General features: G+C 45.3%; 1 protein-coding gene across 5 annotated transcripts in view; it reads left to right on the plus strand.

The window, feature by feature from the left end:
- ATAD2B (ATPase family AAA domain containing 2B) overlaps window positions 1-23,295 on the plus strand; it is a 247,273-nt gene that overhangs the window by 197,760 nt on the left and 26,218 nt on the right. For all 5 annotated transcript variants that reach the window (XM_073625324.1, XM_073625326.1, XM_073625327.1 and 2 more), the window contains exon 25: window positions 18,712-19,335. In XM_073625324.1, the coding sequence (XP_073481425.1) occupies window positions 18,712-19,335 (624 nt within the window). The remainder of the gene's footprint in view (window positions 1-18,711; window positions 19,336-23,295) is intronic.

Below are 23,295 nucleotides of genomic sequence, written 5' to 3' on the forward strand. Positions count from 1 at the left end.
CAGAGAAAATGTCTCCTGATTTGTTTACCTTCTGTGTTCCCTGAGATACGTTTTTATGGTTCGCTTTAAAGACTGATATAATGCAGTCATTATTGAATGATTATAAAGGCGCCCATAGCTAGATAGCGGTCTGTGGATACCTGCAGGACTTGCCAGCTGAGGCTTTTTTTTTTTTTTTAGAGAATAGCAGTGGGACTGCTTCTCCCTGACAGGTTGGTGCAACATGTGTGCGGATCACTCCTTCACGTGTGTGAGTGTTATTGTTACCTTATGCCATTTTTATGAGGACTGCAAGATGCACCCATAGGAGCCTGCTTTTATTTTTTTAGAAGTTCCTGTACTCTTTAAAGTATATGTAAACCAATGGCCAAAGTCTCAAGTAAGCTTTAACATGTTAGTCATTTTTTTCTGCAGTTTTTTTTTTCTTTCAATTAAAGTGGAGTTCCTGTATTCTGTAACTTTACAATGGAACTTCTTTTCTTTTTCTTTTTTTTTTTTTTTGTTTTTGTTTCTAATTATCTTTTTATATATATATATATATATATATATATATATATATATATATATATATATATATATATATATATATTCATATATATTCGGGCAGCACTTCCTGTCCCCGCCACCTAGGCGATTACATCTATAGGTGTCTGAGATTGGGAGGTGCATGCTGGGTAGCCAGCTGCACTGAATCCCGGAAAAAGACACAGATGCCCACATCATAGATGGCCACCTGCCTGCTTCCGAGATCAGGTACATTTTTTTAAAGATTAAAAACTGACTAGTATGAATACTGTTCTAACCGTATTCTAATTTTAATGTACAAGTAATAACAATTAAAGAATTAAATGAAGGGTCACTTTGTGATACTTCAATACAGTAAAGAAAATGCAGTGTTATAAAAACATCACACAACCCCTAAACATTGCACACCAGTTCCATACGTTTTACAGAGCATAAACTTTGGTATAAATACTAAACCTTTCCTTAGTTTTTCTGATATAAAGATGACCACTAGAGGGAGCATTTGCAACTCATAATTTAAAATATAATCCATACATGCAATAGCAACCTGTAAAAAAAGATCAAATTAAATGTTACAAATTTCTAAGGTGGTCAATTCAGTTTAATTCTTAGTTTTGTTTTCCTTAAGATTTTTACATCCAAGGGTTCATTGCAACAAGGACACAGGTAGTTTTCAAAACTGATGTCTAAAGAATCACTTGAGATCCCAGTTTTCATACCATATTTTGTTCCATTAACAGTTCCTGTGGTCACATATTGTCATAACCAATAAAGCAGAACAAGAGCAGGACTGTGTTTTGGCAGGGATGGAGGGTAAGGAAAGATTTGAGTTGGATTAGATGGGGGAAGAATTGAAGTGTCCTTCAAAGTTTTAACACAAATGAAAGTGATTGCAAAGTCTTTATTTTTTAAATTTTAAACCGGTTATACTTGCCTTTTCTGTGCGATGGAATTGCACAGAGCAGCGCCAAACCTCCTCCTCCTCTCAGGTCCCCCACCAACGCTTCTGACTCCTCCTCCCTTCTGAGTGCCTTCATAGTACGCCGCTTGCTATAGGGGCACACATGTGGGCTTGATCCCTCGTGTCCTTAGACCCAGATAGCACAGCTCGTCCCTACCCTCCGCTGCCTCCGTAAAGCCTCTTCAGAGCAGGGAGAGAATACAGAGCCACTACAGATGTGCACAGTGCTAATTCGAGTGAGCACAGAGGAGGTTGAGGGGGGCAATACTGCTACCTAAACATTTTTCACCTTAATGCAGGGACTGTATTAAGGTGAAAAATGTTTAGGCTTTAGAACCACTTTAAACCATATGATTCATGAAACTAGTCCAGCTTTACATAATGCTAAAACCAGAGAACAAAAGTTTTGGTGAAACGTATGTTGAGCTTAAAGAAAAACCCGCAGCTATTACCCGACATTTGCTTTTTTCCTTGGGATTTATTAAGCAAGCCTATCTGCCTCCAGCTCTGTCTCCCTGTCAGAATTTGAGGTGGGCAGTGCAAGCTCTCCTCAGCTGCAGCAAATTGAAATGTTGGTGCCCTCATCTGTTTTTGTCTCCTGCTAACTCGGTGCAAGCTTTGTTGTGTTCGCATATTCATATCTGGCAAAAGGAGCACATGTATGTAAAGCTGAAAAGGCAGCTTTTGTTTAAAAAAAAAAAAAAATTGCTTGGAATTGGCAATGCCGTTTACTGGCTAGCTCTTTTAGATGGTATTTTGTTATTTATTTTTTAATTTATTTTAGACATCATAGGAATCCTAAAGCAAAATTTCAAGTGTTTAAATTAATAAAATCAGCAGTGCAGCGTGTTAAAAATAAAGAAGCAGCTCTAGCTGCTATACTCTCCCACACTCTGATACTGCTTCCATCCCGCCTCCACCTCATCCAGAGAACGCTTTGCATTCATTCTGAATGGTGCTTGTGTCGAGTGTCTGACCTCCAGAATACAGCAGGGCAGCCACTTGGCCCCACTAACTGATCATCACATTCCTGACAAAGGGATCCTGCACAGCTCTGAAACATTGCACTTGTTTTGTGATGCAATCTCTCTGCAATCAAAGATTTAGGCTATATTTGAAGATCTGTGGTGTGCTGGCGTATATGAGCATTAATCAGTAAAGTATTCGTCCATAAAAAATTGAGTGACCAAGACCGTGCATGCTCGGAAATGGAAGAATACAATACATCATCGCGGGAAGTTGCGTTGTCTTACAAGAATTTTCATAACTCTAGTAACCTATTCATTTTCGATATGAGACTAGCATGCAAAATAAAGTTGATCATTCATTTTGATATTCTCATTGTGTGTACCAGGCTTTATACTTACCTGAGCCCTCACTTGATCCAGTCCTGTGCCTGTCTATAGGGGCTCTACCCGGTCTCACAGGCTTTACTGAGGCAACAGAAGCCATTGGCTGCTGATGCTGTTGGTTAAATGCTGTGACGGGGCGGGGCCAAGACATGATTCCTCGAGATTGTGTCTGCAGGTGTGCGTCTTTCGAAGTTGCCACCCTATAGTGGCACACCAAGAAGAGAGCCAGGAGCGCCGGCCAGGGACTCAAGAAGAGATCAGGGTTGCTTTGTGCAATTCTATTGCACAGAGCAGATACTTATAGCATGTTTTTTTAAAACAAATTATCTTTTCAATCACTTTAATTATCAATGCCTTTAACATGCTGGACAGAGAAAACAAAATTTCATATTTCTTTATTGTACATCATGGGACACAGAGCCTTAAATAATTAATGGGTTATAGGCCACCTTCAGGTGATTGACACTGGTATACCCGATACAGGAAGTTCACTCCCCTATATAACCCCTCCTCCTTCCACGAGTACTGCAGTTTTTTCGCCAATGTCTAAGATGTTGGACACGAGTGAAGATGTGCTCTGAAAGAGCTCCAAGCTGGAGGGATCCCATACTGGATTTAAACAGCCTCCATAGACCGGATCCATCCAAAGTGCCCTTAAGGCCAAGCTGGATAGTACCTGGGCCTCGCTTAAGAAGAACGAGGTTTTGCCTGTAATGCCTCTCCTTGAGGGCTGGACCCCAGGACTTTTTGGTCATGCTACATTACCTAAAGTTTACCTGAGGGGTGCTATACAGGTCCAAGGCTGTGGACCCCCTATAATAGGGACCCAGTCCTTGAAGGTTTGCTAACGTAGCCCGCCTTGATGGGTGAAGTTTGGATCTGTCTGTTAAAACAGCAGTATCCTGCAACAAGGAAAAGGTAAGGGAAGAAGCCTAGGAACTGTAAAAAGTCCACCTATGCTGTTTTCGTACATTACATAAAGTAATAATGTTGTCATGCCTAAGATCTCCACTAGAGGGAGTAAATGCATACTTTAGTATGTTGCTTCTCAATAGCTCAGAAGTCCAGCCAAACAGCACGGGTGTGTCTCAAAAAGCCAAGGGGGATCCTTATTCTGAACATTTCCCCCCTGGGGGAGGCAGTTGAAACTAAAACTTGTACCCCCCCTCCCCCCCATTAGGGGGTGCGGTGGCATCGGCTTTTTATTTAGAAATATTTTTTCCTATTCCCCCACAGAAGTTCTTTTGAACTTCCCGCCGCCCAGCCATCCCTTGCCTCTCATCTCGCTCACAGAGCATGTCAGCCGTCCGCGCGTGCACGGACTCTAAGGGCTAATCTTAAAAGACAGGGAGGGCGTGGCTTACGAGCATGGCACTGTGTACAGGACGTAAGTACACGGCGCAGGCGCTGGGGACAGACAGACGCTCACTCTGAACAGCTGCAGTGAACACACAGGACACAAAGGCTGGGGGCACGTAAGGGATGCAGGCATTTCCAGGACAGGAAATAACATGACAACTAAAAAGCTGAACTTTATTATCATTGTGTTTTGCTAAAACTATTTTGCTCCACAAGTTGTGCATTTAAAAAGTGCCTCTGTTTTTTGTCCTCCGCACCATGGCTCCCAAAAAGACACCCCAAATGTACCAAAAAATCCACCCCCAAGCGCTGGGAGTTCCAGTCGTGTGTCCACGCTGTCATCCTCGCCAGAGTTACCAGATATGGCAAGCCAGGGTGAGTCATTGGGACCAATTGGTGGTGCAACTGCTTCTCACATTTCAGCCCCTGTATACGTGACTGAAAATGCGTTTTCTTCCGCCCTGCAGGGCTTAGAAGGAAGATTAGCCACTTTAATCGCATCCACTATCCAAAAGGGTAGGAAGCGTGTTAAATCCCCCTCTCCCACCTCAGACCCCTTAACAAGGGAACAGTGGGTACAGGATGAGGTCTTACCCTCAGGGGATCAGGAAGAAAGACAAACTGATTACTCCTCTGCGGAGGAAACAACGGTAGATGAACCTTTTTCAGCCTTGCAGTCTGAGAAATTGCTGGTACAATCTCTTACAGAGATGGATCGTGCCTCTTTCAAGCTACCTCTAGCAGAGTCAGCTGATAGTTCTATTTCTTCTTTAGGTTCCTTAAAACCTTCACAGCCTTTTCATGCGTTTCCTGTACATGCATTATTAGAAAAGCTTATTTATACTGAATGGGATTGCCCAGATAAGCATTTTTTTCCTCCAAAGAGTTTCACAGCACTCTGTCCCATGGAGGAGAAATTCTCCAAAAGATGAAAAGTACCAGCAGTTAACGCTACAATTTCCAGTGTGAATAATAGTCTAACTTGTCCAGTAGACAATGCACAAATGCTTAAAGATCCAACTGATAAAAAAAGGATTCTTTTAAAATCCTTTTTCTTTGGCAGGTGCGGTTACTCGGCCTGCAGTCGCTGCAATAGGCATCTGTCAGTCCCTAAGGGACCAGTTTAGACAGGCCCTTAAAGAGGTCCCTGCACAGCAGGCCCGCAATTTGGCGAACTACCAAAGGCGCTATGTTTTGCCATAGACGCCATGAAAGATTCTATTCACTAGGCGTCCCGCCTTGCGCTTGTGCTAATGCACATGCGTAGGACCCTGTGGTTAAAAAATTGGTCAGCCGAAGCACCTTGCAAAAGGCTTCTGACTAGTTTCCCTTTTCATGGGGATCGATTATTTGGGGAGGATTTGGACAAATACATCCAAACGATTTCTAGTGGGAAGAGTACTCTTTTGCTAGTCAAAAGAAAGTACAAATGTCCCTCACTTAAACAGATTCTTTCCCCTGCACCAAGGGCATCTGCCTCTAGGCAGTGGTAACGGCCTCCACCATCAGACTCCAGTGGAAAGCCTCAGGGTCAGGCCCAGGCACAGAAGAAGACCTGGGGCTGGAAATCTGCAAAGCAGAATACTAAAGCCTCATCATGAAGAGGCGCCCCCCCTTGCCAGAGTTGGGGGTAGACTTCTGCAATACTCAGAAGTCTGGCAAATGGAAATTCAGGACAGATGGGTCATCTCCACGGTATCTCTAGGATACAAACTAGAACTTCGGGAGTTTCCACCGTCTCGTTTTCTGAGATCAAACATTCCCAAAGATCCATGGAAAAAAACATCTGTTTCAGGCATTAGACCGATTACTAGCTCAAGGGGTGATCATACAGATCCCCACAGAAGAGCAAGGTTTGGGGTTTTATTCAAACCTCTTTACGGTACCAAAACCAAATGGAGATGTCAGACCCATTCTAGATCTAAAAAATCTAAATCAATTCCCGAAGATCCGCTCCTTTCACTTGGAGTCGATCACGTCAGTAGTTTCTATCCTACAAGGAGAAGATATTCTGGTGTCTATCGACAACAGGGATGCATATCTGCATGTCCCTATATTTCCCGCTCACCAAACCTTTCTGCGTTTCGAAGTAGAACAGGAGCACTTTCAGTTTGTAGCCTTGCCCTTGGGACTAACCACAGCACCCCGGGTATTCACAAAAGTACTGGCCCCACCACTAGCCAGGTTAAGGGCACAGGGCATAACTGTTTTGGCATATCTAGATGATCTATTGCTAATAGACCAATCGGTGGCTCGTTTGGAGCAAAGTGTACACATTACAATCGATTACCTGAAAAATCTGGGTTGGATTTTCAACCTAGAGAAGTCTTCCTTAAAACCGCTAAAAAAGCTAGAGTATTTGGGTCTGATCATAGATACAACCCAGAAAAAGGTGTTCTTGCCTCAGGCAAAATTCAACTCCATAAGAGCGTTGGTGTGGATGGTCAGGTCGAAAGGAGATCCCTCCATTCGTCTTTCAATGAGGTTGTTAGGAAAGATGGTGGATTCATTTGAAGCAGTTCCCTATGCCCAGTTCCATTCGAGGCTGTTACAAAACAGTATTCTATCGGCTTGGAATAAAATGATCCAAGCTTTAGACTTACCAATGCGGCTGTCCACAAGGCTGTCCCAAAGCCTCAATTGGTGGTTACTAACCCAGAATCTGCTGAAAGGAATATCCTTCAGACCATCTGGAATATGGTAGCGACAGATGCCAGCCTTTCAGGCTGGGGTGCAGTACTAGAAAACACAACTGTCCAGGGACAGTGGTCAAGAGCCGAAAGAGCCTTGCCCATCAATATCCTAGAGATTCGGGCAGTGCGTCTGGCCCTGAAGGCCTGGACTTCCAGGTTACGGGATTATCCTGTCAGGATCCAATCTGACAACGCCACAGCGGTGGCTTATATCAAACACCAAAGGGGCACCAAGAGTCTTGCAGCACAGAGGTGAACCATATTCTAACTTGGGCAAAAAGGAATATTCCGTGCCTATCGGCAGTCTTCATTCCCGGAAATAGAGAATTGGCAGGCGGACTACTTAAGTCATCAGCAGTTATTCCCAGGGGAATGGTCTCTTCACCCTGACATATTTCGGGCTGTTTGTCAAAGATGGGGGACTCTGGACATAGATCTTCTAGCATCAAGATTCAACATGAAGTTAGTCAGCATTGTGTCCAGGACAAGGGATCCATTCGCATGCGGAACAGATGCGTTAGTGACCCCATGGGATCAGTTCTCACCGATCTATGCTTTTCCCCCCTATTCAGTTGCTGCCTCGACTTTGCTGGAAAGAAAGCCAGTAATTCTGGCAGCACCAGCATGGCGCAGAAGGTCATGGTATGCAGAAATCATAAAGATGGCAGTGGAAGATCGTGGTCCCTTCCACTTCGGCCAGACCTGCTTTCACAGGGGCCGATATTCCATCCTACCTTTACGAACGCTAAATTTAACGGCTTGGCTATTGAAATCCACATGCTGAAGAAACGTGGGCTTTCCGGGTTGGTTATCTCTACTTTGATTAATGCAAGGAAGCCAGCTTCCTGAACCATATATTATAGAGTCTGGAGGGCTTATGTTTCCTGCTGTGAATCCAAGGGTTGGCACCCTCAGATATATCATAGGTAGAATTCTTGCCTTTCTACAATTAGGGGTAGAGATAAAGTTGGCCTTGAGTACTTTTAAGGGCCAAGTCTCAGCCTTATCGGTCTTATTTCAAAGACCACTTGCTGCACATTCTTTAGTCCGGGGTTTTATGCAAGGGGTGATGCGAATTTATCCGCCACTTAGATCACCTTTGAACCCATGGGATTTGAACTTAGTTTTGTCAGTGTTACAAAAGCCATTTGAACCGAGGCAGCATATTCCCTTAGTCCTTCTGACAAGGAAGCTGGTGTTCTTGGTTGCTATATCCTCAGCAAGGAGGGTTTTGGAATTGGCTGCTCTTTCTTGTAAAGAGCCATACTTAATTATTCACGAGGAAAGAGTGGTGTTACGCCCTTGTCCAGATTTTTTTTACCAAAAGTGGTTTCAGGTTTTCACCTGAACCAAGATATTGTCCTGCCATCGTTGTTTCCAAAACCAAGTTCCAGGGAAGAAAAGTCACTACATTGTCTTGATGTGAGAGCAGTGAAAGTCTATTTAAAGACAAATGCCCAGATTCTAAAGACTGATGTCTTATTTATTCTGCCAGAGGGTCCTAAGAAAGGACAGGCAGCGTCGAAATCCACTGTCGCTAAGTGGATTCGGCAAGTTATAATTCAAACTTATGATTTAAGGAATAAGATTCCCCCTTTTCAAGTCAAGGCGCACTCTACCAGGTCGGTTAGTGCTTCTTGGGCAGTGCGTCACCAGGCCTCCATGGCTCAGATCTGTAAGGCCGCAACTTTGTCTTCAATACATACATTTACAAAATTTTATCAGGTGGATGTAAGGAGGTATGAGGATATCGCCTTCGGGTGCAGTGTGCTGCAGGCAGCAGTATAGATCCTCAAGTCTGGGGGGTACCCTGTGGGTTGTCTCTCCCTGCCCTCAAATAGCGTTGCTATGGGATGTCTCATTAAACAATTACTTAAGGCTCTGTGTCCCATGATGTACGATAAAGTAAGTGTAAAGGCTAGCCTGTGTTTGTGGGAGGAGTCCGAGATGGCTATTTAAGCCGCCTCCTCTGTCAGGCCAGGGCTCATCGGCGTTTCTGGGTTCAGAAGGGGGTGGGGCTTACTCGTCACTGCCGGGTCTTTGCTAAGCCGCGGTCGGCTGCAACATGGTGGCGGTGCCTCTCTCGGTGCTCCACCCTCCTGGTCTCCCCTCGCCACCCACATTCACGGGTCCCCGCTTCTCCCAGTGTTCAAGTGGGGGGGGGGTTGATCGGCCGCCCACCGCCAACTCCTCTCCCCATGTAAATCCAGCTCCACGAGGGAGCCGCTCGTCAGCCAGCTCCTCTCTCCCCTTACCAGATTGCTCCATGTGGGAGCCGCCTGCCCGCTTCTCCGGGTGTTCAGGGGGGGATGTTCAGCCAGCCGCCTGCTCTCCTCATACGGCTCCACGAGGGGGCCGCCCGCCCGCTTCTCCCGACACTCCCCACCCTCATTCCACTCGGCTTCATCTGGTCAGGGTGCTCCCCGCCTGCTTCTCCCGGCGCTCATGCCGGGGAGGAGGGGGGGCGTCCGTCCATTACCTTAGCTGCCGCCCGCTTTTCCCTTTCATCTTAATGTGCCGGCCAGAGCTGTGGGGGCCACCCGCTTCTCCCGGCGCTCATGCCGGGGGGAGCGGGGGGGGCGTCTGTCCATCATCCACCCACCCTCTTTCCCCATGGCTCCATCTGCCTCCAGCTGCCTGCCCGCCCGCTTCTCCCGGCTCCTATGCCGGGGGGGCGTCTATCCATCCATCACCGTAGCTGGGCGCAATCCCGCATAGTTGGGGTGGCGCCGCCCGCTTCTCCCTTTCATCCTGTTCCTGACAGCACCGTAGGGGCCGCCCGCCCGCTTCTCCCGGCGCTCACGCTGGGGGGGGAGAGGGGGGCTGTGTGTCCGTTCATCCATCCTCCAACCACCCACTTTCCCCACAGCTCCATCTGTCCAGAGTGCTGCCCGCCCACTTCTCCCGGCTCTCATGCCGGGGGGGAGGGGGGGGCGTCCGTCCATACATCCATCCTCCACTCACCCTTTTGCCGCTCGCCCGCCAGTTCACCTCCCTGATATCACGCCGTGCATCATGGAGGGGACGCCCGCATGCCTCCCAGTTCTCATGGGGGGGGCACTCACCCGTCTGCTCACCTCCCGGTACTCACGTGGGGCATCATGTGGGGGGGGAACTCTGCACGCCCTCCCGGGCATCCACCGCTTCAGTAACAAGTGTTCATATCGTGGCATTTCGGCCCCAGGATTTCTGTTATAGCATTTCTGTTTAGGTGTTTAGTCTCAGTGCTTGTTTTTCTGTCATAGCGTTTCTGCCTCAGCATTTCTCTTGTAGCGTTCTGCCCCAGCATTTCTGTCATGGCGTTCAGCCCCATTATTTCTGTCATGGTGTTTCTGCCCCAGCAGTTCTGTCGTAGCGTTTAGCATTTCTGTCGTAGCGTTTAGCATTTCTGTCGTAGCGTTTAGCATTTCTGTCGTAGCGTTTAGCATTTCTGTCGTAGCGTTTAGCATTTCTGTCGTAGCGTTTAGCATTTCTGTCGTAGCGTTTAGCATTTCTGTCGTAGCGTTTAGCATTTCTGTCGTAGCGTTTAGCATTTCTGTCGTAGCGTTTAGCATTTCTGTCGTAGCCTTCTGCCCCGGCATTTCTGTCATAGCCTTCTGCCCCGGCATTTCTGTCATAGCTTTCTGCCCCGGCATTTCTGTCATAGCCTTCTGCCCCGGCATTTCTGTCATGGCCTTCTGCCCCGGCATTTCTGTCATGGCCTTCTGCCCCGGCATTTCTGTCATAGCCTTCTGCCCCGGCATTTCTGTCATAGCCTTCTGCCCCGGCATTTCTGTCATAGCCTTCTGCCCCGGCATTTCTGTCATAGCCTTCTGCCCCGGCATTTCTGTCATAGCCTTCTGCCCCGGCATTTCTGTCATAGCCTTCTGCCCCGGCATTTCTGTCATAGCCTTCTGCCCCGGCATTTCTGTCATAGCCTTCTGCCCCGGCATTTCTGTCATAGCCTTCTGCCCCGGCATTTCTGTCATAGCCTTCTGCCCCGGCATTTCTGTCATAGCCTTTTGCCCCGGCATTTCTGTCATAGCCTTTTGCCCCGGCATTTCTGTCATAGCCTTTTGCCCCGGCATTTCTGTCATAGCCTTTTGCCCCGGCATTTCTGTCATAGCCTTCTGCCCCGGCATTTCTGTCATAGCCTTCTGCCCCGGCATTTCTGTCATAGCCTTCTGCCCCGGAATTTCTGTCATAGCCTTTTGCCCCGGCATTTCTGTCATAGCCTTTTGCCCCGGCATTTCTGTCATAGCCTTCTGCCCCGGCATTTCTGTCATAGCCTTCTGCCCCGGCATTTCTGTCATAGCCTTCTGCCCCGGCATTTCTGTCTCGGCGTACAGTCTCTGCATTTCTGTCATGGCCTTCTGCCCCGGCATTTCTGTCATGGCCTTCTGCCCCGGCATTTCTGTCATAGCCTTCTGCCCCGGCATTTCTGTCATAGCCTTCTGCCCCGGCATTTCTGTCATAGCCTTCTGCCCCGGCATTTCTGTCATAGCCTTCTGCGCCGGCATTTCTGTCATAGCCTTCTGCCCCGGCATTTCTGTCATAGCCTTCTGCCCCGGCATTTCTGTCATAGCCTTCTGCCCCGGCATTTCTGTCATAGCCTTCTGCCCCGGCATTTCTGTCATAGCCTTCTGCCCCGGCATTTCTGTCATAGCCTTCTGCCCCGGCATTTCTGTCATAGCCTTCTGCCCCGGCATTTCTGTCATAGCCTTCTGCCCCGGCATTTCTGTCATAGCCTTCTGCCCCGGCATTTCTGTCATAGCCTTCTGCCCCGGCATTTCTGTCATAGCCTTCTGCCCCGGCATTTCTGTCTCGGCATTTCTGTCATAGTGTCTCTGCCCCAGGATTTCTGTCATGGCATTTTCTGTCATAGTGTTCTGCCCCAGCATTTCTGGCTCAGCGTTCAGTCTCAACTTTTCCTGTCTCTGTATTTCTGTCATAGCGTTTCTGCCCCAGGATTCTGTCTTTGCATTTCTGCCATCAAAATTTCAGTCTCAGCGTTTGTCATTGCGTTTCTGTCATGGCATTTCTGCCTCAGCGTTTCTGCCCCAGGATTTTCTGTCATGGCATTTCTGCCCCAGGGTTTCTGTCATGGCATTTCTGCCTCAGGGTTTCTGTCATGGCAATTCATCCTCGGGGTTTCTGTCATGGCAATTCATCCTCGGGGTTTCTGTCATGGCAATTCATCCTCGGGGTTTCTGTCATGGCAATTCATTCTCGGGGTTTCTGTTATGGCAATTATGCCTCAGGGTTTCTGTCATGGCATTTCTGCCTCAGGGTTTCTGTCATGGCATTTCTGCCTCAGGGTTTCTGTCATGGCATTTCTGCCTCAGGGTTTCTGTCATGGCATTTCTGCCTCAGGGTTTCTGTCATGGCATTTCTGCCTCAGGGTTTCTGTCATGGCATTTCTGCCTCAGGGTTTTTGTCATTTCATTTCTGCCCCAGGTTTTTCTGTCATTTACTTTTCTGTCTCAGCATTTAGTTTCAGCATTTCTGTCATAGCGTTGCTGTCCATGTGTTTCTGCCCCAAGATTTCTGTAATAACGTTTCTGCCTCAGTGTTCAGTCTCAGCATTTCTGCCATAGCATTTCAGCCTCAGCATTTCTGCCATAGCATTTCAGCCTCAGCATTTCTCAGAAGGCCATTGTTGTTCAGTCACGGCATATACTCCAGTAGCTGTGTTCATCTTCGTTGTTTGTCATGTCTCATCGTTTTTTGTTCATGTTTGTACCTGGGTCAGTTAGCTAAGGCTCACATGTCAGGATCTGTCACATCTACAGATCCATACGGGCTGAGGTTTCATTTAATGATTGTTGACCACAATCTTCTCGCCCATTTAACATATGTCATACGATGCACGTTCATTCACCACACCTGTACGATTACCCACCACGGTCTGTGGGTACACCACCAGCCCTGAGTTATCAGTTAATTACCTTTCTCTGTGCAGCAGGTTACTCGGGCTCACTCACTACTTACACGGGGGGGGGGGGGGGTGGGGGGGTCCGTCGTCAGGTTCATTCACGCGCAGTGGTCTTGACATTCCTGCTCATGTTCTCATACTTAGGTAGGCACAGAGGGGCGTTGTTCTCATGTCTTGTTGTCTGTCATTTCTCTTGTTCATGTTCTCAGGTTGGGCTGTATTGGCATTCATCATCCCCTTGTTGGTCCTTAAGTGGTAGGTTTGGGCAAACGTCGTCGTGATTCTGGATTCCATTCTCGGCCCTGATCTCTTGTCTAGGATTTGGCCTGGAAGACTGCTCAGGAACGTCAGTCCAGTCATCTTTTCCGTTCCCCAGGCAGTTCCAGGTAGGGGGGTTTCAGTCACTTTAGGTATGACTGTTTCATGCCATGGGACTTATTTCCCCGAGGTGGAGTCTGGCCCTCCTTCCTCGGTTCAGGATTCAGACTCGGTTGCCAGGTCACAGGCTGAAGCACGACCCGATCGAATCAGGTGGGACCAGTATTCTGTGTCTGGCATGGTTTCTCCATGTTGTCAATGCTTATTGCCATAGTGCATGGGCCTCATCCACCTACTCCATCACATCCTTCGGGTATTTAGCATTTTGAACTCCTGCCAGTTGTCCTTTGGCACTCACCCTCGCACTTCCCCATACCAGTATGAGTAGGCCAGGGCTTGGGAGGGGTTTCACTGAGCACTTCACTGGTGTCCGGTTGAAGTTTCGATCTTCTCGGCTATCATTTTGCAGGGGCTCCTCGGGACAGCCATGACTCCCTTTCCCCCACGCATCCTCTCATTCACAAGCAGTTCATTCCCATGTCTGGGTCGTCTCGGGCTTCAGGCTCTGTCCAATCGTTCACGGGACGTTTAGTTGGGTTCTAAGTAGCTTTGCAGGTTCTATAGGGGGTTCTGTCTCATCACCGAGTCGGGGGGGTTTCTCCTGTCATAGCGGACACTTATCGGATATATACTGTTGCCATCCGGGCGCGTGCTACTCCACTTGATGGATTGTTACCTTCCCGTCTTCACCTAAATTTGTGTCTTTTTGCCCTCTTTTCAGGCATACTGACCAGTCAGGCCAAGGCAAACCTCAGGCCTTGGTGCTTAGTAGTATCACTTTCTCACTCGAAGACTCTGACTACAAGTGTAAAGGCTAGCCAGAGGCTAGACTGTATTTGTGGGAGGAGTCTGAGAGGGATATTTAAGCCGCCTCCTCTGTCAGGCCAGGGCTCATCGGCATCTCTGGGTTCCCACCCACCCGTTTCCCCCAATATTCATACTTACTCATAATACTTTTTCTTACATTCAGGGTATGCCCTCTTTTCAGGCATACTGACCAGTCAGGCCAAGGCACACCTCAGGCCTTGGTGCTTAGGAGTATCACTTTCTCACTCGAAGACTCTGACTACAAATAGGATTTTTATAACAGCTTACCTGTAAAATCCTTTTCTTGGAGTACATCATGGGACACAGAGGTCCCGCCCCTCTTTTTGGGGTTTGGATATATTGCTTTTCTACAAAAACTGAGGTACTCCTGGAAGGAGGAGGGGTTATATGGGGGAGTGAACTTCCTGTATTGGGTATACCTGTGTCCATCACCTGAAGGTGGCCTATAACCCATTAAGTAAGTAATTAAGGCTCTGTGTCCCATGATGTACTCCAAGAAAAGGATTTTATAGGTAAGCTGTTATAAAAATCTTATTTTTCATTTCCAAATAGCTAATTTAAAAAAGAAATTTAAAGCTTGGGATAAAATGACAAGTTAGTAATCATAGAGCGCAATTAAAGTCTATCATCCTGGAATAAACTAGAAACATAACTGAAGGTTTGGCATGGTGACACAAAGGTGTGCAGTAGGGTTGGTATTCCTGAAGGTGTTTGTAGCATAAAAACATAATTTGGCATTGCTGGACGATTGGTCAAAGGTCGACGTGTCTAAACACAAAATAATACTTGGGTAAAAAAAAAAAATCACCCGATGGCGTACAATATTGAAGGTACAGTGGCAGAACTACACCAGAAAAAGATTTTGGGGTACTTACTGCAGATAACTGCAAAATACACAAAACAGTGTAGCCAGGCAGTGGGGAAAGTGAATAGAATTCTGGGGTACATCACTAGAATAATCTCCAGTAGGATTAAGGAGCTCCAGATTCCCCTGCATTTTAGTTAGATCTCATTTAGAACACTGTCCAGTTTTAGAGACCTCACAGGAAGATATGACAGAACAAATTTAGAAATGGGATACAAAAACAGTAAAACGTTTCAGGGAGAAAACAGGAGAAAATGCAAGAGCTAAAAGTAGAACTATATGTATGCAAAACTTTTTTTCCATTTTGGATAGATAACCTCTGGGAGGGTTACAACCTGTTTTTTTTTTTTTTTGGCCATCTGTGTCCTTTTGCTTCCTATACCATAGCCCAAACAGGAAGTGAGAGGAAATCTTCCAGGTTTCCATTGGAATATTTCCACTCTTACGATTCTGGGGACAATCCAAAATTTATTGATTTTTCCTTTCACTTTTGATAATGGTAAACAGGACAAATAGGGTGTTCTGATCCATCTCCACTTTGTCAAAAACTGGAAAAAAAAGTTTTGCCTTTGAGTTATACTTTAATATGTACAGTCTTGAAGAAAAGTGGGCAGGTTTAAAACCTTCAGCCCTGGTTCACACTGGTGCAGCTTTGAAATTGCACTACTTCAGCACCATTTCAAAGCCGCACATCAGTGTGATTTGCACTGCAATATTCATTTCAGCCTGTGACTTCATTTAACAGAAGTCTATGCAAGTCGCAATGAAATTGGTAAAAAAAGTAGTGCAGGAACCTTTCCTAATCGCTGTGACATGAGTCGCAGCTATATGAACTGTTTCATTGCCAGCAATGGGGTGCGACAGTTCCAAATCACATGACAAGTCGCACCGGTTTGAACGGGGCCTAAAATACATGAAAGTGGATCTAAACTCCAGTTCATGACAGAAGGGACTCTGTATCTCTCTTCTGTCATAAATGATTCTCCCTGACCCAGAAGCTAGTGAAGTTGACTGGTGTAGTGGTGTCTACCGCAGTAATTTCCAGCTTCTAGAGCAGTGTTTCTCAACCTTACTAGTGCCGTGACCCCTTGATAAAATTTCCCAAGTTGTGGGGACCCCTAACAGTGAAATTATTTTCGTAGTGGGGGTTGTCAGCACCCAAGGCAAGGCAAGTAACCTGCACCCCTAACACGCGGACATTTAGCGCTCCCTGAGTCCCTTCCACTCGTACAGTAATAAAACCCCTTATGATACATTTTAGGATGTACCACGCTTTCTCTTTGTTCTCCTTTCTTTCCCTTTTATCTCTGTCCTAATTTCTTGTTTTTTTTCCCCCATCCCTCTCTCTTGCCATCTTTCTTGTTCCTTCTCTTATTCTTTCTCTCCCTTTTTCTTTGTGTGCCCCCCCCCCCCCCCTCTTTTCCTCTCCCTTCCACGTACTCTCTATTTTTATTTTCTTTCTTTCTTCTTGGTGGGGGGTGGGATGAGTTGCAGTGCTGGTGGGGGTGTGGCATCCGTGGCAGTGCTGGGGGGAGTTCTGATCAGCCAACTTAGGTGCTCTTGATCAAGGTCATCTGCTGATCTGAGACCTGTAGTGGGGACTTTTGGTGGCAACTATAATCACAGGTAGTGTTACTCACTGTGTCTCTGACTTTGTTGTGTCTCGCAGCAGTGACACCTATGCCAAAATCAGGAGATAGGGTCTCCTCCAGCCCCTCCCACTTCACATTCCTCACCAGTCAGCTGACCTCCAGTCTCTGCCCCCAGCCATGCCATGAACTGAATGGGTGGCTGCGAAGAGGCTGAGTGGGTGGCCGCGGGCTCCAGGAACAGCCCAGCTGGGCAGCCACAGGCTCCAGGGACAGCCCTGCTGTGCGGCTGCGTAAAAGCTGGGAGAGCGGTTTGGGCTTCAGGAACAGCTCAGGATTCGGTGACCCATGGCAAATCCTCATTCGACCCCCAGGTTGAGAACCACTGTTCTAGAGGGATCCCACAGGTGTGGTATGCGCATTGTTTAATTGGGCCAAGCTGGACCAATGTAACCATGTGAAAATATCCAGACCTGGAATTCTTTAAGGATTTTGTGGGAAATGGTGTAAACCTGTGCAAGGGTGTCCCCCCCCGGGTTTACCCTATTTTGGAGACATCACGCCTCTCCTGATTAGTAGTCTTTACAAGTGAGAGTCCTCGCTTAGACAGTGTGGCCAAGTTTCTGTGTGGGCAAACAGGTCAAAGCAATGACAAGTTTTTATGACCATTGCAATTCTTATATACAAAAACATGCAGGTCCATACTCAGGACAGTCCCGTACAGTATACGGCAGAATTGTTATAATTATGGCCAAATATCACAATATGTCTGTGGCATGGTAACTACTTCAGCCTGTTTTGACTTTTACAACTATTTTGGGGTAAGGTGATATGTGTAAACCATAGAGTTGGTGGATATGGTAGAGCAAAGGCAGGATAAGTGGGGTAAGGTGTGAATAAAGAGGAGGGGAAAAAGGAATAGATGACGAAAGTAACAGTGGGTTAGAAGGGGTTAAAGGGAAGGGGAAGTATGAAAGTAAGAAAGAAGGGATAAAGGGAAGGCAAGTAAGACGGTGATAAAGAAGGGACAAAGCACAGGGAGATAAAGTGAGGAGTGTAAATGGCAGGGAAGTAACTTAGGATGTCCCTCTAGCTGTATTTCTTAACTGCAGCACAGAAAAGTCAGGTCACTTGCTGTTTTGTAAATTCAGGGTGGGTTGGATAGACATAGACAAATACAAATCCTGTATCTGTATGGCTTTGTTTTATCTTTCAGCTAGAGAAGCAGAGTGTAAGCTAACAGTTTCTGTAAATGTATAAAAAACCAAAGGGGAACCAAAACATTATAGATTCTTTTTAAGTGGCTTGGCCTTAGGAAGCAAACTTAAAGTGTTACTAAACCCACAACAGTAAAATCATTTTGTATATGCAGTAAAGCATGCTCGTTATACTCACTGTGGAACCTAAGGGGTTAATCCGCCGCATTGTGTAAAATGGCTGTTTGATCCTGTATGCTCAGATCCTCATCTTCCTCTGACTCTAAAACAGGTCTGGATTAGATGGGGTATATGGAGTCAGCCCGCACATGCTCAATTTGATGTGTATTGCTACAGAGTTGTTTTTTTTTTTTATTTTCCTTGGGAGAGTGCATGTGATCAGCACAGGGCCAATCAGCACTGTCCAGACTAAGTGTCCGCGATCCTGCATCCTGATAGGACAGCCAGTTCAGTATGAAAATAACTCCTACAAGCTTTAACCAGACACTAATAGAAGTCACAAGACTTCTGTATACTGCTGAGTAGAAAAGCTATTTGGCAGTTTATATTTACTATTAAAAAAAATGCATTCCATGCACTGTGGGAGACCAGATATACCGAATGCAGGGTCCTGGGTGTAGAAACATTTTAAGTCTAGTACAAACTACAATTTTTTTTTCGATCAACCCAGCAGGCTGAATGAAAAAAGACTGACAATCGGAGCCATTGTACTAACAATCTGATGTTAGTGCAGCGATCTCCCCTGCTGTTCTTTTGTCTCCCCGCAAGAACACTCCAATGTCGGCTGGTTTCTATTGAACTGGCCAATGCCGCCCAACATTCGAGCCATGTGTACTAGGCTATATGTTGAACAGGTTAACATAGCTTGTCAATTTATCTCGTTAGTGACTTATCTGTGTAATACAGGCAAGGAGGGAAAAATCATCATGTTTTGGATGTTTCAGCTTTTTTTTTATTGAATACAGAAACCCTTCAAAAAAAGTTTTTCACTATGATTTATGTTTTGTACACTTCTCTTTTCTTTTAACAGTCCCAGTTCGCCGGAAGCAACGCCGTCGTTCGCAGTGGGGCCGTGGGATAATTAAGAAGAAGAAACCCAACTATTATTTAAAGAAAGATGAAGATTCTAAGTTCCAAGATGATGAGGAAAATGATGACCCATTAGAAAATGGCGATTGCCTGGAGGAAAACGGAGAAGAGACGGGAGACCACTCTGTGACAAATGATGAATCCTCTTGTGATGTGACAGATGGAGACGTGGAGCACCAGAACGGGATACTTGGTAAAGGCAGCAGTTTGGAGTCTACAGAGGAAGAAAGCTCCAATGAATCCATCTTGGTCAATAGCAAAACGGCACTGGAAGGTAAAACTGTTACTGCCAAGAACCAGCCTCTTGCCACAGACTATTTAAACGGAAACTCTTCATTGGATAGCTTAGAAAGCACACCTGTATCTTCTTTCCATAATGGGAAGAGGGAAAATCATTCCCTTGTGACCGCAGACAAAGACTCCGAGACTCAAGACGCCCCATTTAATGAATTGGTTAATTGTCACAACTCTAAAAATCATCATAGTAATGAAGCACCACAGCTGATACTAGGAGCTGGTCAGCATAACCAGCAGGAAGCAATGGAGCGAGAAGATGAGCCAGAAGGTAAGGTGGTGGTGTTTTCTCTATTTATGAGATCTGTTTTAAACAATTTATGACTAACTTCATTCAAGACTAGACTGTTTATACAGTTTGAATATGACCTATGGCTATTTCAAGGAAACCTCCAATGAAGCTAAAAAAAATAGTCTTATAAGGGTGAGAAAGTAATTTAATGTTAATAAACAGCTAGCTTCCAGCCAATGCAGTCGCTACCGCCCTGCAACTCTGATGACCTTAATGATCAAAGTGCAAAAAAAGTCTAAGATAATGCAATAAAGATGAGAAATGGGAAAAAAAATATTAATAATAGTCCAAATGTCCCAATTCCACATCCATAAAGTGAACTCAAAATGTGTGCTGCTCCAATGTTCAATTGGTTGAAAACACCCAGTGCTCCACACAGGATAGACATTTTTAGACCCTCCGGGGTCTATCTACGCATTAGTGAGCTTTCACCCCTCACTGTGGGCTCAACCGCATCCACTACCCAGCCTGCTTAATTGGATTCCACAGGTGTATATTCCACAGCTATCCTTAGTTAAGGAAACTCCGGAGTCCGGTCACACATTCAGCATAATAAAAACAATAAAATTAGGCTCAAAATGGAAACATTCATTTGGCCAGCACCCTCCACAAGTGTTCGGACGTCACCGCTGCTCCGTGCCTAGCCTGACATACATTTCGTCCAATGGGACTTCTTCTGTGAGGCAATCACAGTGGAGGATCCCATGTGGAGGAAGGCGGCTCTTTGCATAGGTTTATGGATAGGTACACCCATGTAAATGAAGCCTTATTGCCCATACCCCCTTATGTATTGTCCCCATTCTTTTGTTCCCCTGCCACTGTGTTGTATATTTCTCTTCACTCCAGGTGGCCCAACACAGTTTGGTGAAGGGAGGCATGCGATTCGTGCACAATACAGTTCTGGGTGCCTGAGTTACCATTTGTTAGGAAAAGCACTTTTATGTGTGGGCTGGGTGAGAGAGTCTTTATCCCTCCTGTATATTACTATGGCTTCTTTGTTCCCAAGAGTGCGAATGGAGTGATAAGAGAGAAAAGAGTAGGATTAAAGTGTTACTAAACCCTCAACAGTAAATCAGTCTGTATATGCAGCATAGCATGCTTGGTTATACTCACTGTGGAAATTAAGGGGTTAATCATCTGCATTGTGTAAAAAGGCTGTTTTATCCTGTATGCATAGATCCTCTCTCTCTTGCACGGTCTATCTGGGAAAGGCCAGCTAACACAGGCAGAGTAGCCAACCTGCACATGCTCAGTTGTTCCAAAGTGTAGAAATATTTAACTATATAACAGCAGCAATTAATCCCAGTGACATAATCAAGGAAAAGAGTGTATACAAAAAAATAATTGCGCTAATAAACAAAGTGCAGTGCATAAATAAATAACATTAAAAGCTATAAACAATTAATGTGCAAAAAAGTCCTTATGATGGATAAATTCATATATCAATTCCATATATCAATATCAAATGTGAATAAGAAAATTCTATTAAAATGCTCACATGCTAGCATGCTCAGTTGTGTGTCTCATGCTGGAGAGAACAGTTTCTTGTTGTTCAGAGCTAGCCAGGTCACATGATATTGACATCACACGTGGGCGTGTATACAGGCAGTGAAAATCTCCTCCTTCCTGTACTCTCAGCACTGGAGAAACTGTGCAGTTTATCATGTAATCGTGGTATACAGATCATCCAAAAAGGTATATAGTGGCAATATTTTAATGTAAAAAGATTATTTATAAGCTGTTGGAACTGTGGGTGGGCAGATAAACTATTTTCATATTACTGGGTTTAGTAACACTTTAAGCTGCACAAGAGTTGGCAGTGAATCTATTGCAATGATCTGCAAGGGCAAGCACAGGTTCACTTTAAACTGCATGTAGCCTGCTGTATGAAATATGACCGTGCGGTCTTAGATTTGTTTCCGCTTTCATATGGAAGTGCTTGTATAAAAGTGCTTTATATTTCTGAAAAATCTCAGGTGTTCTGGATACATTATCCAGGGAAGAATAAGGGGAAGCTGGAACCTTAGACTGGAGAAAAATCCATAGATCTCCATTTGGATGGATGACAGGAAAAGCCTTGCTGCTGTTTGAAATATTACAAAAGTTTTATCACTGCTGCTATTCCTTTGAGATGAGAATACATGTGTGCTTGTTATACATTAAAGCTCAAGAACCACTATTTATTTTTTTTATCAATGCATGCTTCTCATTTATATCATTGATTAAAAAAAAAGACCATTTGTTTAACATATAGCACATCTAATGACCGCATTGCTTTATCGGTTTAGTAAGAACACATTTATAAAGTTCAGTATGCTTTAGAGCAGGGGTCTCAAACTGGCGGCCCTCCAGCTGTTGGGAAATATCATGCCTCTGCCTGTGGGAGTCATGCTTGTAATTGTCAGTCTTGCAATGCCTCATGGGACTTGTAGTTTCTCAACAGCTGGAGGGCCTCCAGTTTGAGACCCCTGCTTTAAGAGCCTGTGTTGATTGCATCAATTCAATATCAATTCAATATGGTTCTGAGCTTGTTCAGAATTTATTGATGGGTACAAATGACCTCCTCCGGACCTGCATTTAACCTGCTTCAAGCAGGTTTCGCACCCCTATGGACTGGGTAAACGAATTGGACACAAAGGCCTATTCCCACAGTCCGGAACTATCACTTTGTTAGCTGCCATCAGAAGCTAAAGATGGCAGCTTACATCTATGAAAGTACCGAGTAGAAAGATCTTGATTTTGGATAGTCTTCTGTCAAACCAATCTTCTGAAACTTTTATTAACCTATGGTGTGTGTGTGTGTGTGTGTGTGTGTGTGTGTGTGTTTTTTTTTAAATTATCTTTGCAATTCTTATAAAACGGTCAAAAAGACGATGGAAACCAAATAAATAGACATTAAAAAGGAAAAGTAAAGCAACCCAAGTGGGTATTGGGTCAGTGTATGTAACCTAAGCCCCGATTGGCCATCCAACATAGAGGGTGTTAGAGATGGAGGTGTCTTAGTGGTCATGAAAGCATATGAAATATATCACCATTAATTTGTCTCTGGCCCCCTACTATCAACCTTGGCGTTAAAGATGAGCATATAGCACTAATTTGGGCAAAATAAAAAGAGCTCAGAGGGCAGGCAGATAAAGAGAACATAAAACAAGTGAACCAAAAAAAAAATAAAAGCAACACTCTACTATGATGTATGAGCAGTCTTTTATATCAAGTGTCTCAGAGGATCAAGTCAAGTCTAAAACATTTTTGACAGACTTCTCCCATACAACCGGTACCTGTTGGTTGTGTGTTCGTTCGGGCCTTGTCAACATAGTTACATAATAGGTGAGGTTGAAAAAAAGACACAAGTCCATCAAGTCCAACCTATGTGTGATTATGTGTCAGTATTACATTGTATATCCCTGTATGTTGTGGTCATTTAGGTGCTTATCTAATAGTTTCTTGAAGCTATCGATGCTCCCCGCTGAGACCACCGCCTGTGGAAGTGGTTACACATCCTTGCCGCTCTTACAGTAAAGAACCCTCTACGTAGTTTAAGGTTAAACCTCTTTTCTAATTTTAATGAGTGGCCAAAAAGTGCGAAAAAGTTTTATTTCTATTGTAGGGTCACCAGTACGGTATTTGTATATTGAAATCATATCCCCTCTCAAGCGTCTCTTCTCCAGAGAGAATAAGTTCAGTGCTCGCAACCTTTCCTCATAACTAAGATCCTCCAGACTCTTTATTAGCTTTGTTGCCCTTCTTTGTACTCGCTCCATTTCCAGTACATCCTTCCTGAGGACTGGTGCCCAGAACTGGACAGCATACTCTAGATGCGGCCGGACCCAGAGTCTTGTAGAGTGGGAGAATTATCGTTTTTATCTCTGGAGTTGATCCCCTTTTTAATGCATGCCAATATTCTGTTTGCTTTGTTAGCAGCAGCTTGGCATTGCATGC

The sequence above is a fragment of the Aquarana catesbeiana genome, linkage group LG04 (genome assembly GCF_042186555.1).
Source record: "Aquarana catesbeiana isolate 2022-GZ linkage group LG04, ASM4218655v1, whole genome shotgun sequence".
In the NCBI taxonomy this organism is placed as follows: Eukaryota; Metazoa; Chordata; class Amphibia; order Anura; family Ranidae; genus Aquarana; species Aquarana catesbeiana.